This window comes from Microtus pennsylvanicus, chromosome 10 (genome assembly GCF_037038515.1).
Source record: "Microtus pennsylvanicus isolate mMicPen1 chromosome 10, mMicPen1.hap1, whole genome shotgun sequence".
NCBI lineage: Eukaryota > Metazoa > Chordata > Mammalia > Rodentia > Cricetidae > Microtus > Microtus pennsylvanicus.
The window spans coordinates 49,482,601-49,502,545 of NC_134588.1; the positions used below are offsets into that span (position 1 = coordinate 49,482,601).

The 19,945-nt window shown below is 44.4% G+C and overlaps 1 protein-coding gene across 1 annotated transcript in view; it reads right to left on the minus strand.

Annotated features, from left to right (window-relative positions):
• Soat1 (sterol O-acyltransferase 1) overlaps positions 1-18,996 on the minus strand; it is a 53,280-nt gene extending 34,284 nt beyond the window's left edge. The window contains exons 1-3 of the mRNA XM_075988317.1: positions 18,843-18,996; positions 10,124-10,237; positions 509-567 (exon numbers count right to left, since the gene is read on the minus strand). Of these exons, the coding sequence (XP_075844432.1) occupies positions 509-567; positions 10,124-10,229 (165 nt within the window). The 5' untranslated portion in view covers positions 10,230-10,237; positions 18,843-18,996. The remainder of the gene's footprint in view (positions 1-508; positions 568-10,123; positions 10,238-18,842) is intronic.
• Between the last annotated feature and the right edge of the window lie 949 nt (positions 18,997-19,945).

Genomic DNA, 19,945 nt, shown 5'->3' on the forward strand with positions numbered 1-19,945 from the left:
GAGAAGGGCCACGTGCATTCTTATGAGCAACGAGAGTGACAGATCTCACTTCCTTATAAGAAAGGCAGACAGGTCTTCAACAAGTAGAAAGATGTGGCAGGCACTTGTGATCCCAGCACTCGGGAAACGCAGGCAGGGGGAGCTATAGTTCCAAACCAGCCTGGATTAGACAGGAGTCTCCAAAGATAAAAAATAAACCAGAAATGGGGCTGGGCCAGAGAGACGGTTCCGCTGGTAAAATGCTCGCTGCCGAGTCTGACAACCTGAGTTCAATCCCGGGAACCCACACGGGAACTGAGAGAACCGACTCTGGCAAGACATCTGACATCCATCTATATGTGCCCAGCATGTGTGCGCGCAAGCACGATAACAGAAACAAAATAAAATAAGGAGTAGAGTGTGAGGACCACAGACACATAAAACCTAAAAAATAAATGAGGAATATTTAAACTGTTACCTTTACCTAAAGCCCCAATTTCTGCTTCTGAAAAAAAAAAAAGATACCTACCTCCGCTTCTGCTGCCAACTGCCTCTTCTTCGCTATCAACTGTTTCATGGTAATGTGACCTAAGAGAAATAAAAATAACTGAATGTTTAAAACAGAATTTTAAGTTGACTCTCAAACAGCAATAAACCATGAGGTTGAAAGTAATCAAATATAAAGAAGAATGCACACACTCCAGTGCACGACACGACAGTACCCATTGGAAAGACGCACGAGCAGCTAAGATGCTTACAGACACAGGTACGGGTTCACAAGTCAGGTTCCAGAACAGATCTTCACTAGGGACTATGAAGACACTGAGTAAAGTGTTAAGGATGAAAAACTTGTTTTTAAGACTGGGACTGGAGGCTTCAAGGCTCTGGGGTTAAGAGTGCTTGCAAAGGACTCACACTAGTTCCCAGCCTGTCAGGCTGCTCACAGCTGCCTGTCCCTTTCTCCAGGGCATCTGCACTCACATGTGCACACGTGTTCATACATAAATACAATTAAAAATTCTTAAAAAAATCTTAAAAGGATTCATTGCAAAGCTGTTCCAAAACCACAGGAACAAAAGATAAAATGAAACTAGAACGCTAAGGAATACATGACAGGCACATGGATTCTTGGCTGCCACACAGACTGTGGTCCTTTCACAGAGCACCCAGGGTCTGGTGCCTTACAGAATGGCAAGACCGAGGCCTGTTACAGCTAAGGACCCATACGGTCACACCCGTGGGACGGTCACATCTGCAGGGTTCTGGACATAAAGGAAAGGTGTCTGTCTCTACTTCAAAGACAGAACAGTCTCCCAGAAAACTTGCAACACTTCAGTGGATTTCACAACCTAAACTTTTGTTATCTCAAAAACCTTAAAGTGTGTTTATTTGAAAGCAAACTCAAGATGTGTCCCCAGACTGCCAACAGATAACTATAATTTCTCCCTGGAAGGTCACAGAACCAGCCAAGGTCTTCAACAGTTCCAGCAGAAAGAGTTCAAGAACGAAGGAGAAGCTCCTGGTTGCCAACCCTAAGACATTCCAGATAACAGAACCAAGAGAGAAGGGGGAGGGAAGGAGAGGCAGGGGACGAGGGTGGGGTTGGAGAAACTAAAGACATTAGCACTGTCATAAAAATAATTTACTTATTTAGACAATGTTTCACTGTGTACTGCTGACTGGCCTGAAACTCCCTATGCAGACTGTGTGGGCCTCGAACTCAGAGTTCTGCCACCTGCCTCTGCCTCCTGGGTACTGGGATTAAAGGTGCAAGACCCAGGGCAGTCTTAAATACAATGAGACTGTCTCAAAAATAAAAGACAAAGAAGAATGAAAAAATTAGACTTGCAATATTTATTCTTCATGAATAAATGTTAGCTAACACTGATAAACCTACTACGTTTAACAGATCCATCTAAAGACTATTCATAGGCTATGCTAAATTGGTTGTTGCACCTGTCTAGTAAAAATTCTTTTGGTCAGTGAGACAGATCACAAGTAAAGTGCCTGCCTGCCACCAAGCCTGAGGACCAGAGTTCAATTCAAGGACCAAAGTGCTAGAAGGAAAGAACTGACTCCTGAAAGTTTCCTGACCTTGAGGTTACACACTTACACACCATTAAAAAAAAATTTAATTTACATCCTATTCCTTGAGGTATCAAAACTCTTACTTTAATGTGGTTTGAAAACCTAAGCCACACCTTTCCTGCTGATCTTCACAGACCTGCTCCCTGAACAGTCCTGTGCTTCCATCTCATGTCAGAACTAGGACAACCGTGCTGTTGCGTCGTTTATTAGTTCCAAACTTGCTTTGTACACACGAAACTCTTCCTTCGGACTCTTAGAGCAAGTACACAAACAGAAGATAATACTCAGGCCTACAGGATCACGGGGTGCTGTGTGTGTGTGTGTGTGTGTGTGTGTGTGTGTGTGTGTGTGTGTGTGTGTATGTGTGTGTAAGAAGGCCTACAGGAACACGGGACAGTGTGTGTGTGTGTGTGTGTGTGTGTATAAGGAACTGTAACAGAGTCAATATTTGAGCTAAGGAGCTGGAAGTATATAGTTCAGTGGCAGAATGCTTGGGCTAAGGCCCTGAGTTTGAACCCTCTGAGCAATGCAAATAAAATAAATCAGATATTTAATATATACATACTTTATGTGTATACATTGTATATTTTTATTATATGTATATTATTAGTGGGTATTTTATGTATATACACATATATGTATAGATAGATAGAGTCTCAAATGATAAAGAAAAATCATGGTAAGTATATGCTAAGATTTTTCCAGAAAGAAGAAAATAACATAAAGACTTGTTGGATTTCTGGGAACTTAACCTGGATCGGTGCGGGACAATTCTGTATTCTGTCAATTATGTTTTAAATAAGCAGTGATTGGCCAGTAGCCAGGCAAGAAGTATAAGTGGGACAACTAGACAGTAAGTAGAGGTAGGGCAAGGAGAATAGGAGAATTCTGGGAAGAAGGAAGCCCATTCCTCCCAGTCCTACCCAGACCACCGCAGAAGCAGGATGTGACAGGCCCTGCTGAAAAAGGTATTGAGCCATGTGGCTAACATGTACGAGAATAATGGGCTAATATAAGTTATAAGAGTTAATAAGAAGCCTGAGCTAATGGGCCAATCAGTTTATACCTAATGTAGAACTCTGTGATTTTTCTTTGGGGCCTAATGGTTGTGGGAACTAAGCAGAACAGAAACCCCAACAAGCAGACCCTCATGTTACATGGATTAAATGCCAAAATCTCATCACTTTACAATATTGTATTTAATGTTTTTTGCCAAAAGGCAGATATTATATACTTGTTTTCTAGGTTACCAGTTGCATGGTAAATCAGTGCTGACTAAGGTGATACTCACTAACTACATAGCCCAGGCTGGCCTCAAACTCACAGTAATCCTCCTGCCTCAGTCTGCACTACTGACACAAGCCATAGTGCCCAGCTAAGTAAAACTTTGATTTGTTTTCAAACAGTATCTTACATAGCCCAGGCTAGCCTTAAACTCGAAATCTGCCTGCATACAGCTCACAGATTCTAGGATTATAGGTGGTGACAGCACACTTGTTTAATAAGGCTTATTAAAAGTTACAAACTAAAGGCCAGGCAGTGGTGACACAAGTCTTTAGTCCCAGCACTTGGGAGGCAGGCCTCAGAGAACCCTGTCTCAAAAAACAAAAACAAACATACAAAAAGGTTACAAAATAAAACTTGTAGTTAAGTGGGCAGGCTGGAATCTGCTTCTATGACACAGTAGTGAAGTATCAAAAAGATAGAAAACAGGCCGGGCTGGAGAGAGGGCTCAGCAGGTAAGAGCACTTGACTGCTCTTCCAGAGGTCCTGAGTTCAATTCCCAGCCATCTCACAACCATCTACAATGGGATCTGACTCCTCCTTCTGGTGTGCATGAAGACAGAGCACTCATACCCACAGTACATGAATAAATACACCTTTTTAAAAAAACAGACTCTATTCTAAAAAGGAAGAGTTTCAGAAATCCTTCATGTGTGGCAGACAGCTGGCAAATGCAGAGAGAGACACAGGAAGTGTGGCTGGGTGCTGGCCACACCTCATCCAGAAGGTAAACCAGGAAGCCTGGTGAAAAGAAACTTGCAGCCTACCCGCAGGCCTGGGCCAGCTCTCAACCCATCTACCGGCCTTGCTGAGACTGACTGCTCTGGCAGCTAAGAAGAACAACTCCAGGCTCAGAGAGCTGGGGCCCAGTGCCATCTTAATAGGAAACACATTGTTAAATCCACACTGGGGGGACCCAGAGGTGGTGGCAGGTGAATCTGAGTTCAAGGTCAGCCTGGTCTACAGAATGAGTTCTAGGACACCCAGGGCTACCCAGAGAAACCCTGTCTCGGAAAACAAAACAACAAACCTGAGCTGGGGGATGATAAGGTGCCTCAGCTGGTGAAGGTTTTGATGCCCAGGACCCACATCGTAGAATGAGAGCACCGACTCCCAGAGTTGTCTCCTGACCCCATGCAAAGGCCATACGCTGTGCTGTCACCACTGGGGGTGAGGGGGGCTGAAGCAGGAAGGAAGTTCACCTAGATAGAGTTCAAGGCCAGCCTGGGGTCTAGGGTAAGATGCTGTCTCAAAGCCAGAGCGCTGGAAGACAGCGCAACCATCTGCTTTCAGTAAGAAAGCTCCAGCTCCCACAAGCCGTCCTCTGCCCTCCACCCCTGCTATGGCACGTGTGCACCCACACTCACACATCACACACACATAACAAATAATTAAAAAAAAGAAATGAAAACCATCTCTTGGTGTGTTAATTTGAAAAGTAATTTTAAAAATGAAAAGGGAGCCAGGTGATGGTAGCGCTCGCGGTTAAGCCCAGCACTCGGGAGGCAGGCGGATCTCTGTGAGTTGGAGGACTGTCTCACAGAGAAATCCTGTCTTGAAATACAAAAGCAAAGTTAAAATGGAAGTCATATAAAAGTATATTTGGTTTAGAGTAACAAAAAACAAAATCACACTAATAAAATCCTGACTTTAAGATGAACTACTTTAAAATAACCATCAGCTCTTCCCAACAACCCATTCAACCTTCTTAGCCAACCATCTTGTACAATTTTACTGTCGCTATAGCCTGTCCTGCAAAGACGGCTAACCTTCACTTTCTCACTGCCCTTTTCTATGCAGTCACTGTGACCTCTGGATCGCTAAATCTTTATCTTACAATTGGATACATCTGAGCTTATACAGAGTCTAATTATGAGGCGACAGGTATGCTAATTACCTTGGTCTAATCACTGCTAACACTGTCAAGATCTACTCACACACCTAATCAATTACTCCACTGACAACCTGTAAAGAATTATCATACATAAATAATTTAACCTTTAAAACACAGGGAGAAAAGCAGAAGTTTGTACCAATTTTTATGTTCAAAATAGATAAGCTGACTCAAAGAAATAGACATCTTGTACATTGTCACGTGATCAGTAGACAACTAAGCCTAGTTAAAACCATGTCTTCTAACACTCCCAGTGGCCCAGGAATACACAAAAATCTTAAGCTTGAGCAAGTGTGCTCCTGCTGGTGACCATGGAGGGCTGCACGGTGACAGTTGTTTTACAGGTTTGTCTGCTTGCAGCAAGTCCAGAATTACCTAATGCAGAGGCACTAACTAGCAAGTTTCTGTTGCCAACTGAAGCCCAGACTGATTTTAAGTTTCTCGTTATTGCTGGAGAGTTGGCTCAGTGGTTAAGAGTACTCTGTAGAGGACCCAGGTTCAATTCCCAGCACCTACATGGTGATTCACAACCATCTGTAACTCCAATTCTAGAAGATCCAATGACCTCTTCTGTCCTCTGCTGGTACCAAGCACGCATGTGGTTCACATTCATACATGCAAGCAAAATGCTCATACACAGTACATAAACATTTTTTAACCTTCCGATATTTTTTTTTTTTTGGTTCCCACACCAGGAGTCGAACCTGGGCCGCCTGGGTGAGTGATTTTTTTTTTCAAAAACATTCTACTAATCATTTTCTTAGACCACCTTCATCCTTGCCATGAAGAGATGAAATTAAGAGTCATTTCAAAGCCATCACCATGTCCATATGGGTTTTGTGTCTATGGTTTTGTTTTTTGCAGGTTTTTGATTTTGGTTTTTTGTTTGTTTGTTTGCTTTTGCTTTTCTGAGACAAAGCCTCGGTTATTTGAGGCTAGCCTCAAACTTGCTACATAGATGAAATCAGGCTTGAACTCTCGGTTCTCCTGCCTCTACCTCTGTTGGCAATTGCACTCACACATGCATATACCCACACACACACACACACAAATAAATAAAAATAAAATAAACCTTAAAAATAAAACTTTCAGCACAATTAAAATTATCTGTAAAGGTTGCTGACAGAATATGTCCCTTGAAGAGACAGTTCCAATAAGAATGTTCAGTCAGGGTGGTCACACACGACTTTAATCCCAGTGCTTGGAAGACAGAGGCAGGCAGATCTATAGCTCTGCACAAAATTCCAGGACAGCCAGAGCTACAGACAAACTGTGCCTTGAAAACCCACGAAAGGCTGCTCAAAGAGGAACAGAAGATCCTTTCATAGATGTAAATGTGCAATTCTCCGGCAGCTCAAGAAAAAGAATGTAAACTTCTCCATGGTAAAGCAGGTCTGAACTCCCTGAGCAGCCTTTATGACCAGTGGTTTACTTATCAGATAATCTACCCAAGGCACCTCAGGAAACCCTGTGATCTCATTTACTGGAAAAGAGGAGGGAAAAGTGCCTGAGAAACTCTCTGAAGGACCTCCCTGGCCACCGAGATCACAGATAAGGATATAAGACACTCTTGAGAAGCCCACACCACCTTAGGTCTGTACAACCCTCTCCCTTTACAACCCTCTCTACTCCGAGTATTTGCTGAGACCTGGTCTCACTGTATAATCTTGGCTAGCTTCCCTGCCTCTGCCTCATACACATACAAGTATTTTTTTATTTATTTTAGATTTATTTTATGTATATGAATGTTTTATCTGTGCTCTATGAACATGTATGTCTGTGCACTGTGTCATGTGTATGTGCACTGTGCATGTGTGTGTCTGTGCACTGAGATGTGCCTGAGGAAGTCAGAAGAGTCAGATTCCCTAGAACTGGGGTTAGGATGGAGCTGGGACTAAATACAGGTCTTATGCAAGAGCAGAGAGCACTTTTAAACACTAAGCCTTCTCAGTCCCCCAACATTATTGTTTAAGACATTATTATCTTTGGGGTCACTATGGCTTCACAGAAATCTACCTGCTTCTGCCTCTTGAGTGCTAGGATTAAAGGCAGTGCCACTACGCCTGTGGTAAAGTTTAATGAAGTCAGGACATCACCGTTCTTCACAGCAGTGGTATCTGACTGCAAAGCCCAATCGGTACCATCTCGCAGGCTCACACACGCCACACCTCGGGGAACCATCTAGCGAGTTCTTTCACACTTCACACCTGGGGCCCCAGTAGGAGATTCTGACACAGAGCTCAAGCTACTGTATTGGATCATTTCTTCATTCAAGGAAGATTCTCATTCACACCCCAGATGAAATGTGGCACACTAAAAGCTGTGTCTCAAGATGATGGTGCACACCCACGATCCCAACACTTGGGAGGTAGAAGCAGGAGGAGCAGAAGTTCAAGGCCAACTTCAAATACATAACAAGTTACAACCCAGCTTGGCCTACATGAGACCCTGTCTCAAGAAAAACTAATAAATGAATAAAAGTGGTACCTCAAATCTTAACCTGTATATGAACCACGAAGAATCCTATTAAAATTAAATTTAACTCAATGCATGTGAGGTGAAGCAGCAAGCTCCCTGGTTGGCCTGGCTATTTGACCACACTGAAAGGCCTTCAAGCCATCGCAATTCAAAGGTCACAGTTTACTCATCTGCATTCCGCAAACATTAACGTGAAGAAACGCTTTCTTCTCCATCAGCACTACCTTCACTAAGGAGGGTGCCACACATCTTAATTTAAGCGAAACAACATAATTCTGCAACAGCTGTATTAAAACCTAGAATGGTTCCAACTCATGGCTGTGGATCTAGCTCAAGAGAATGTTTGCCGAGCAAGCAGGAAGCCCTGCACGAGAACTGGGCAGGGTGCCGAATGTCTCTAAACCCCGCACTTGGGAGATGGAGCAAGACTACCTAGAAAAGCCCTTTGACAAAACAAAACAGCTTTTAAAAAACAAAATATAAAGAGAATAAATAATAGTGTGTGATGATGCTGACAGACAGTTTCAGTCATACCTTTTCTGTCTCTAAGAAGTATTAGCATTAGAAAAAAATAAATGGAAACCTAATTGGTGGGAATCCAGGCGGAGGAGAGCACCCAGACTACAACCATGAATACGAGGGAAGAAGACTGCTTCACTCTTTGCAGCACACCAGGACTCGACCAAGTGCAATATGTAGGCAATAAATAGCTGGGTCTGTCAATAAACCTCATTACACCAACTAAACAGCCTCATTCACAGTCCTGGTGCGATCTGGCTGCCGATACTTGCAATTAAAGTACAAAAGGCTAAATAGAGAGAGAGCCTCTTTATGAAAAGAAGTCTGAGGATGCCAAAGACAACCTGTTCTCCAGAAGTCCCTCTCCTATTTGTTAACCAAACCTGTCTCGAGTTTCAAATCCCTGCAAAAGCAAAACTAAACAAATGTCACTGCAAAAAATAAACAACCCGATGGTAGATGACATCACGAGGGCGGCTTCTCTGCAGCTACCATTCTTTTTTTTTTGGATTTTTTCGAGACAGGGTTTCTCCGTAGCTTTTGGTTCCTGCGCCCGGCTGCAGCTACCATTCTTAACCACACGCCTCGACCTCGACAAGAGCTGCATTGTACTCTCCAAGCACTAAGCAAATAAATGCCCTAATCGCCCTCTCTCCTAGGTTTTAGACCTCAGTTCAGACCCTGCTCCTTACTCGATCTTTGTTCATTCTATTGTAAGAATAACTAGTCACTGGACGGTGGTGGCGCACGCCTTTAATCCTAGGACGCCGGAGGCGGAGACAGGTGGCCTCTGTGAGTTCCAAGACAGGCTCCAAAGGTACAGAGAAGCCCTGTCTTGAAAAACAAACCAAAACAAAACAAAAATTAGCAACTTTGAGATTATACTTATTTATAGTAATTCAGTTATGTGGGGGTTTTGTTTGTTTTGTCTTTTTGGGTTTTATTGTTGTTGTTGTTGTACTGGGAACAAACCCAGGGTCTCAGTGAATTACACCCCCAACTATTCATGATTTTGAGGGTTCTACCATTCACTTAACTCAAAGCTCCATAAATAAGAACACATGTATTGAACATGTATTGATCACTACTATAACCAAAGATCCATCAAGACATTTCCATAATTACTGGTAGGCTAGGCTGGCTGAATAAATGAATTATATCTAAAACACAGTAGAAATGTTTGTTGAATTAATTTTTATGTATTTACTTTTATTTTATGTGTACAGATGTGTACTGGATGGTTTTGTGTGTCAACTTGACACAAGCTAGAGTCATCAGAGGAAAGAGCCTCAGATGCGGAAATGCCTCCATGAGATCCAGCTATAAGGTATTTTCTCATTTAGTGATCAATTGGGGAGGGCCCAGCCCATGGTGGGCGGTGCCATCCCTGGTCTGCTGGTCCTGGGTTCTATAAGAAACAGGCTAAGCAAGCCAAGGAAAACAAGGCAGTAAGCAGCACTCCTCCATGGCCTCTGCATCAGAGCCCGCCCTCCAGGATCCTGCCCTGTTTGAGTTCCAGCCCTGACTTCCTTCAGTGGTGAACAGCAATGCTGAAGTATAAGCAAATAAACTTCTTCCTCCCCAACTTGCCTTTTGGTCATGGTGTTTTCTCACAGCAATGGAAACCCAGGATATTTTGTCTGCATGTATGTCGTGTGCCCTGTGTGTACAAGGCTCTCAGAAGCCAAACAAGGGCAGCAGAGTCCCTGGAACTAGAGTTCAGAACCACCTCTCCAGTTATCACTAAATTAATATGAACTTACTATCAGATCTATAAAACCACCAGTACACATTTGTAGTAAAAAATTGCAAGAAATGCCCTGGAACAGTGAGCTTGTTTTCTGGTTCATTAATTTACCTCAGAAACATTAAAAACCTCACCATTTCTCCGGGTTTCCAAGAGATTTCTCTGGGCTTCATCTTGCTCGGGATTTTCACCAGATTTTAGCAGCCGGTTTCTTAGTGACATCTTTTCTTCTCCCACCATCGAGCTGCCTAGGAAAGAAGGACCAGGAATAAAGACGCTGAATGCTCCCCATGTGAAGGAGTGATTCGTGGACAAGCCCCTGTCCTGACAGATCAGTACACAGCACAACACCACTGCACATCATGGGTGTGCATGTGTTGGTTAAAAATCAGAAAAGGGAAACAAAAAGCAAAGAAAGCCAGCCTACAAACCACAATCCCAGAGAACTTAGACAACCATGAGGATACTAAGAGAGACTTACATAGATCTAATCTACATGGGAAGTAGAAAGTAGAAAAAGACAAGATCTCCTGAGTAAATTGGGAGCATGGGGACCTTGGGGGAGGGTTGAAGAAGAGGGGAGAGGCAGGAGCAGAGAAAAATGTAGAGCTCAATAAAAATCAATAAAAAAAAATCTGGAAAAGGTGGGGAATGAAGCTCAGGGGTACAGCACTTGCCTAGCATACAAGAGTGACACCATGAATTCGAACCATGGTATCACAAAAAGATTTAATTTCATTTAAAAATTAAAAGCTTTGAACTAAATTATCTGGCTAGTTGAATTTCATATGATTACTATGCCTAAGAGAGGTAAAAAATGATATGTTGTCTGTCTCTGATTTTATTTTAATCAGCTTTAATACTTTTTGAATATAAGATATTGCAACAAAGTGACAGAAATTAGCCACTCTCACAGGTTGGCTAGTTTCAAAGGCCTTTTTTAGACAAAGCCCCCATTCCCAATGAACAATTCAGCTGAGCAAAGCACTGGCTGAACAGTGAAAACTTAAGAACAGCAAGAGAGCCGGGCGTGATGGCTTAAGCCTTTAACATCAGCAGGGGAGCTTTGTGAATTTGAGGGCAGTCGGGTCTATCTGAGTTTCGGAATAGTCATATAGAGAGACCCTGCTTCAAAACAAAAACAAAAGTAACATCAGATGATGACAACGGTAGGTAATAAGGAGAGTCCTCTGATTCCTGGCCAGGGGAACCCCATCTTCCACAAGCCACCATGTGACAGTTCTGTAAGCCACTCTCCCCAAGGCTGAAGTGTCTTCCCAGACAGCAGAAGGGCTATGATGAAGCACGCATACAAGTGACTCCCACAGTACACTGGTCTGTGCTTTATACAGGGCTGAGTCTGCAGTCACCTCCAGTGCCGTACACCACGGTTGTCTGAGAGCTATGGTGTGTGAACCTGCAGTCACCTCTGGGCTCTGCTCTCAAGCCAGGTTTGCACCAACTCTGCTGCGGACTTTCCAACAGGGGCTGGGGATGGAGGAGGGGAGACACATCTATCTTTAGCTATCCACAGCTCCTTCCACAGTCCCTAGTAAATTCTGTGTACCTTCTAGACAAACTCGATTGAGTCATTCCTCAGGCTGCTGGTGCTAGTCCAGTTTGGAAGCAGATGTTCATTTTACATCTCTTAGGAACAGTCACACACGATACCAGAAGTTAGGGTATGGTTACCAAGTCAGTAGTAATAAATGCAAGCATCTAGAGTTCAAAGAGAGGCTAGATTAGTAGTCAAATAACGGTTTCAAGAGAAAGGATGTCACTGACAGAGCTTTGAAGGGCTAGAGAGAAGTCTCAGAGGTCAAGGTTCCTATTGCTCTTCCAGGAGACACATTTTGTTTGGTTCCCAGAACCCCTGTCAGATAGCTCACAACCACCTGCAACTACAGCTCCAGGAGACCAGACAACCTATCTCTGGCGGCACCAGTACACACACTGCATATAACAACACATGCATAAACACAAATAAAAGAAAAACAAACAAACACGAGCTCTCCTCTGTGATGGAGGAAGGTCATTGGTTAAATTAAAAGAAACTGCTTGGCTCTCATTGGTTAGGAGATAGGTGGGAGGAGTAAACAGAACAGAACGCTGGGAGGAAGAGGAAGTGAGGTCAGACCCCCGACAGCTCTCCTCTCGGGAGCAGACGCCTCAGGAGAGACGCCATGCTCCAGGCTCCTGGGCAGACACACGCGATGAAGCTCTGAACTAGAATCTTCCCGGTAAGACCGGTGCTCACAGATTGTTAGAGATGGGTTGATTGGGATATCAGAATTAGCCAGTAAGGGCTAGAGCTAAGGGCCAAGCAGTGATTAAAAGAATACAGTGTCTGCGTAATTATTTCGGGGCATAAGCTAGCCGAGCAGGCGGCTGGGGTGTTGGGGACGCAGCCCCGCCACCGCTCATATTACTACACTCTGTGCTGACACTCGATGACAGGAGAATCCTGTTAGCAGAAAACTTGTCTTTTCCCTGGTGATGTGGGATTCCCCTCTGAATGCTGTGATTACCATAAATGAATAAAGAAAACTGGTTTGGCCTGATAGGGTAGAATAGAGGAAGGCAGAGAAACCTAAACTGAATGCTGGGAGAAAGAAGGGAGGAGTCAGAGAGCGCCATGTAGCCCCCGCCGGAGACAGACGCCAGAACTTTAGCCAGAACTTTAGCTGGTAAGCCACAGCCACGTGGCCATACACAGATTAATAGAAATGAGCTAAATTAATATGTAAGAGTTAGCCAATAAGAAGCTAGAGCTAATGGGCCAAGCAGTGCTTTAATTAATAAAGTTTTTGTGTGACTATTTCGGGGCTAAGCGGTCAGGAACCAACAAGCATCTCTCTCCTACGCCCTGGTAAATGAACCAAAGCTGTAGAGCAAAGAGCTGAGTCAGTCACAGCCACTTGCTATGCTGTAACGGGGTCACACGCCTTTCTCAGTGATGACTGACAAAGTGAAGAGAAATCGACTCAAGACAGGCCCTCATCTCACAATCTAGGCAAAATTTAAGCCCAAAATGTATCAAAGACATAAAACTGAGGGTTGGGAGCCTGTGGGTAAAGTGCTTCCTTGAGCAAGTTCAGATCCCTAGCACTCATATCAAAAGCCAGGTATGGGGCTGAGGAGATGGCTTGGCAGCCGAGAGGGCTGACTACTCCTGTGGAGCACCCACAAGATGGCTCACGACGGCCCTAATTTTGGCTCCAGGGATCCAATGTCCTCTTCTGACTCGTGGGCATGAAGAACTCATATGATGCACACACATTCATGCAGGCAAATCACTCACACATAAAACAGAATAAATAAATCTAAATCTAAAAATACACACATGCACATGTGCAAAAGAGAAACTTAGAAGCCCTTTGGTCTGGGCTAATGACAAAGATTTAAAAGTCATCTATGTGAAATCTGAGAGGAAACCACCGAGCATCAAATTATCCCACAGAAATAATCAGAGCAGTGGTAAGTGGGGGTGAATGCTGAGGATTCTTTGAAGGAAGCAGAAATCAGAAATAAAAAAGGCACTGGCATAGCAAAGAGGAGTTTTACAAAAGGCGATGTGGGCCTCAAAACAGACACGCAGGCCAGGTGTGGTGACGCATCCCTTTAACCCCAGCACTTGGGACAAACCTCTGCCAATCCTCCATAGTGAGTTCCAGGCCAGGCGGGGCTATAAAGTGAGACCCTGTCTAAAAATACAAACTAAAATAAAAACAAGACCTCTTAGGGCTGGGGCAATGACTCAATGGCTAAAAGCACTTGCTGGTCTTGCAGAAGACCCAAGTTCAGTTCCCAGCACCCACAATGAGTGGGCAGCTCCCAAACTCCTGCAACATTTCCTTCTGGCCTTCAAAGGAGCCTGCCTACACATGTGTGCATACTCACACAAAGAAAGATATGCATACACATATGTACAATGTTTTTAAGAACTTGAGGAGATTTCATACACACACACATAGACACACACACACATTAAAAATAAAGGACAGTAAAATAATAGCTGGGAAGTAGTGGTACACACTTTTAATCCCAACACTTGGGAGGCAAGCAGATCTCTGTGACTTTGAGGCCAGCCTGGTTTACTAAGCAAGTGCCAGGACAGGCTCCAAAGGTACAGAGAATCCCTGTCTCAACCTCCAATTCCCCCCCCAAAAAAAAAAAGTAAAATAAACAAATTGAAAAATAAGTGTCGAGGCTGGAGAGACAGACGCCTCAGTAGTTAGGAGCACTTACTACTCTTGCTGAGACTTAAGGTTCAATTTCCAACACCCTCACGGTAGCTCACAACCATCTGTAACTTCAGTTCCAGAGGATCTGATGCCTTCTTCTGGCCTCTATAGGCAAAACACCCATACATATAAAAAATTATTAAAACCAAATGCCAGATTAAAGTTTATTCCTCAAAACATAAGAAAGTATCCCAGTGCAATGCTTATCAATGCTAGAAAAAAAAGAAACAGCTATTGTTTTAATGCTTATGCTTTATATGCACAAAATATGTGGGGATGAGAGGGGAAGGCGGGGAAGTGGCGTATCTCACTGTATAGACCTGGCTGGCCTAGAATTTGCAGAGATCCTTCTGCCTCTGCCTCCAGAGTGCTCTGATTTTGAGTACGCACCCCTTTCTAGTCTGTTTTCCCTTTTCTTCTCCCTCTCAAATCACACTTGTTAAAAAGGAAGGTTGGGATCTCAGAGTGAACTTCAAAGGCAGTAGTTCATCTGTCTAGCACATGGGAGGCCCTCCATTCAGTCCCCAACACAAAAAGCAAAAAGATGTTCTCAAAGAAGGATTTGTTATTTACCTTGAGGAAGACAAACTCAGAACCAAAGAGAAGGATGTTTTAAAGAAAAGCAGGTTCAGCAGCAGTGCCAACAATGAGCTCACAGACAAAGCCCTGGGGCCTGAAGACTCACATGACCCGTGTTTATTGGTAAAATAAATGAAGGAAGAGATAAGAAAGATCAGATAAGCCTACAAATGACTAGAGAAGTCTTTGAGGTGTGGCTGGCTATGGGTAGAAGGTGGCTGGTCACAGACCCCAAGTGAGTATGCTAATTCAGAAAGGCTAGGAATGGCATTATGCAATTATGCCATTATGTATTATGCAAAGAGAGAATAGATAACATTACGGGCCTGTAGGCCAGCCAAGGTCTTTTATAAAGGCCAGCTGAACACACAAGTCAGCACTGAAGACAGGGATCTGGGACACATCAGTGCACACCAACAGCTAAGGCTAAGCACAAGTTCAGGACACGTCCCAGGCAGGTCACCTAGGAACTATACAGGCTTCTATTTACATAGCTCTTATCTAACATGCTAAGCAGTAAATACTAACAATCTTATAGATGGTTAAGTATTATGAAACATTTAAAAAGTTAACAACAAAAAGACAAAATGCAAAGAGATTAAAGGAGAACAAGGAACAAAGAATGCTGTCGGGGGTGGGGTCAGGGTGGGGGATGGGAGGATTCAGAGGGATTCTCTGGGGTCAAGATCAGGGTAAATTCAAGTAGAGTACAAACACAAAAGGAAGGGTGGTATGTGACTTTTTTTTTAGCAAGGTTTTGTTTTGTTTTACACACAAACACACACATATATAATACACATAATCGGGTGGTGGTGGTGCGTGCCTTTAATCCCCAGGAGGCAGAGGCGGGCGGATCTCTGTGAGTTCAAGGCCAGCCTGGTCAAGAGCTAGTTCCAGGACAGGCCCCAAAGCTACACAGAAAAACCCTGTCTCGAAAAACCAAAAAAATAAAGAAGGAAGGAAGGAAGGAAGGAAGGAAGGAAGGAAGGAAGGAAGGAGAAAAAAAGTATGTATAATACATATCTATATTAAAGGTTATTTAAAAAAGAGGGTGGAACTTGTGACTGCTATTTCACAATGTGGAGATGTGCTAACAGTGAGTAATTTTTTACTAACTACGTATACAGTTGGTTCCACTAAGGCAAATGTATGGGAGTAGGTTACAAAATGTGTTGAGGAACTGAAAACAGAACATAGGACGGTTCTCACAAGGTCCAGCAGCGAAGGAAAACAAGCACCATCCACGGTGCTGGGTGCCAAAGGAGGGGTACCACCAGTTCACTCAACATTTACATTCCTTATTCATCGTTGGTGTGTTCTGCATGTTTGGGGTTTTGTTTATTTATTTATTTGTTTTTGAGAGACGGTCTCACTACGTAGCCCTGGCTAACCAAACTCCAATCTGCCTGCCTCTCTGCCCCAAAGTACTAGGCCTGAGTCACCACAAACATTTCTACCCCATTGCAAAGATGTATTTGGGTGGTGGAACTATCTTCCTTTTAGGTGACAAAGTTGACCAGTGCGGCTAGCAGGATAGCTGAGTGGATAAAAATGCCTGTGTGCTGCCTGGCAACCCAAACTGAATCCCTGGAAGCCACATAAAGGTAAAAGAAAACTAACTACAGCAAGTAGCCCTCTGGCCTCCGTACTCACTACAGGGGTATGTACGTATATGTGCGCACAGCTGCACACTAGCAATAAAATGTAACACACTGATTAGACAAGAGAGTAAGAAACCAATCTGCACAGGAAGTTATGCAATGCCCTGCAACAGGAAAGTAAATAAAAGGAATTAGAGAAACAAATGATTCATGGCCCAAAGAAATGCCAACTTTAGCTTGCCTCCAGTTCTCTTTCAAAAGAACCTATAAAACTGCATCACAAATAAATACTAGGTACCTCTTACAGGTGAATAACTCCTCCATCACCCAGGGGAAGAGAGAAACCATTAAGGATAGAGTTTATAATCCAACCCCGGATACAATGGTACACACCTAAAATCCTAGCATTTGGGAGACTTAAGCAGGAGAACCCAGGAGTTTAAGATCATTCTCACCTACACAGCATCAGGCCAGCCTGGGCAATAGGGCCAGCCTGGGCTACAGAAGATCCTATCAATAGAAAGAAGGGAGGGAGGAAAACAGGGAGAAAAGGAAGGGGGAAATTAACAATCCAAAGCATAATGTCTTCATCTTCTTCCCTTCAAAAACGGTTTGCCCTACCCTACAACTTTTTCATGTAACTATCAGAGCTGGGTCAATTAACCAGACAGAACGGGAGAACTTGGGCAAATTTTATTTACATCTGAGTTTGTTTAGTTATTTTGGTTTCTCGAGACAGGGTTTCTCAGCCTGCATCACCACCGCCCGGCTCATCTGAGTTTTACTTACAAATGATTACATATAACTAGTTATCCAATGTGGGGGGGGGGGGACCTTAAACCAGGCAGGCGGAGGCAGGCAAATCTTTGAGTTCAAGGCCAGCCTGTTCCAGGACAAGCTCCGTGGCTACAGAGAAACCCTGTCTCGAAAACAAAAAACAAAGCAAACAAACAAATAAAAAACTTAAGCCTCCCAACTGACAATTGGAACTTCCATAAGAAAGAGTCACTGCTTGAGAGGGAGGGGGAAATGAGTGGGAGGGGGGAGGGAAATGAGAAGCGGGGAGGAGGCGGAAATTTTTTCAACAAAAAATAAATAAGTAAAAAATTTTTAAAAAAATTAAAAATTAAAAAAAGAAAAGAAAGAAAGAGTCACTGTCCCTGGTTAATGTTTTCTCAAGGTTCCTTCTCTGGCCCTCCAACTCTAGTTCTATTCACGACCAGAGCAGACCCTACCCTGAGAAGACAGAGATAGCCTAGCCTTATGAAATCCACTAGAAAACAAAGCGTCTCCTTACAAACATGATTAACTAACCGCTGGTAGGGAGACTTAAAGAATGCTAGCAGGCTTCTACTGATGAGTGGCTCTCACAGCGAAGTGATCTTTGGTTTGAGGAATGTTTAGTGGTGGGAGAAGGAGAAAGAGGGAAAAAAGAGCAGAAGGGGTGGGGGAAATGCTCCAAGAGATAAGAAGAAGCTTTCCTGGGACAAGAAAGGAAGCTGGAGCCTGGAAAACCCACCAGGCTTGAAGGCGGCAGGAGCTCAGGTACTCAGCACCTTGGCTGGGTCCTAAGGGAACGTGAAACCCCTGACCAGTTCCAAGCACGTGACACACTAAGCCGTGCGCTTCTCCACGTTTACGCTGCCCCTGCTTATCCTTCCCAGTATCAGAGCTCTTTGCAATCCCCACTCCCACAGCCTGAGCTGGCTTTTAACAAATCATTTATATTTCCCACTTGAAAGCAAACAAGAGAAAAAAACATTCAAGTTGGATTCTGCATTAACGAAGAAGACAAGTAGTTTGAAGGGCAAGAGTAGCAACTACTTAAATATTACAGTGACCAACAACTTTTATAGAAAATGCAGAGCAGGGAGCTTATAGTAATTTCTCACAAATAATCCCTAAATTTATACATCGCTTAAGCAACATGCCTATTAACACTTAAGATCAAAGACAAACTTAACAACTCCCTCGTGCTACTTAAAAACAGAACACGAGCTTGACTAAAGGTTTTGGCGCCCCGGCCCACAGTCTGATGTCTGGTAGTGCCATCTTTCCCTTCACACACATCTCCCCTGCCCACATCAGGAAAAAAACTGACTTCCTGAGCTCATTTTTTGGTGTCGCTTTTCAAAGAATGCGATGACTTCTAATTCTCAACTTTCTTTATTACTGACTGGCTTGCGAGACACCACATGATTCGGGAGACATCGAAACCATCACTAATGTTGAAAAGGCTGCCGGTCATCCGGATGGCTACGGGTAACTTTCCCGCCCTCCCCCCGGCGACAGGCAGCGTCGCGGCGGGACAGTCCGGCCCAGGCCAGGCCCGCAGAGCCGGAACGTCGCCGCCACCGAAGTCCCCTTCCTCTTGGGCTCAGGGTGGACCTGGACAGCAAAGGAGGAGGGGAGCGGAAGCTTGGGGTTACCTGCGGCTCGAGGGCAGCTGCGGCGGTCGGGGCGGTAGGTCAGCCGCGGGAGGGTCGCTGCGGAACGACGTCCCTACGCGGGTCCGCAACGCCGCCAGCCGGGCTGCGGAGGAAGATAAAGAGCCGGCACCCACCCCGTTCTCCGCCCCAACCTCCCAGCCTGCGGCTGCGTCACGCGCATCGCCCCGAGCTCCTGGAGGCCATTGGTGGTCCTGCGGTGCCGGGCAACGCCCACTGCCACGCCCCCTCCCCGGCGCTTGGGTACCCGCGGCGCTTCTCCAGCCACCTGGTCTGGGGCTCTTTTGCAACCCTCCTCCAGTGTGGCTGCGAGGGGACCGACTCAACTTCCTGAGTCCGAAAAGGCAGCCTGCATGGGACGAGGGCTGCCTGCGCTAACGGGGCTCTTGAAACTGACCGCTAAGGAAGAAGAAACAGTGGCCGGAATCCTATTTCATAAGTCGCTTTGTGGTCTAAATTATACTCGACTGAGTCTGTCCTTCAGTAACACACAAACTACAAAAGACAGAAATGAGTCACTTGAAGTAATGAGACAATCACGTAATTTAAAAAACATCCTTGAGGCTAAATAACAAAAAAAAAATGATACGGATAGATGTAGGACAGAAATAAAGCAGTTTATGCCTTGGACTTCTCAAAAGCAAAGATGTGGGTGAATTTAGGATAAAGGCAGGTGAAAAACAAAGCTAAAAGAAACAGACTGAAGAGTCCCTGTTGGCCTGTGAAACAATGTCAGATAAACTGGCTTCACTAATCAGTCAGTCCAGTCAGTACTCAGTCCTATTGACCATTCCTCTCCGGGTCAGATGCCCTGAACAAAAGATGTCTGACCCTTACAAGAATTGCCTGCTCTGTGGACCTTTCCAGCAAGGAGCTCCCCTGCTGGCCCAGAGCAGACAGCTCTGCTCACCTTAGAGCTGGGCTCCTCTGGGACAACCGTGATTAATGCTTTTGTCAACAGTTGGCTGATAGCATTTGGAAGGGCTAGGCTGCCTGTGAGTCCTCCTGTCCCACTAGTTAGGACATTAGGAACTCATGAGTTCACTTCTGTTGGGACTATTTTACACACCAGAGAAGATACTTGC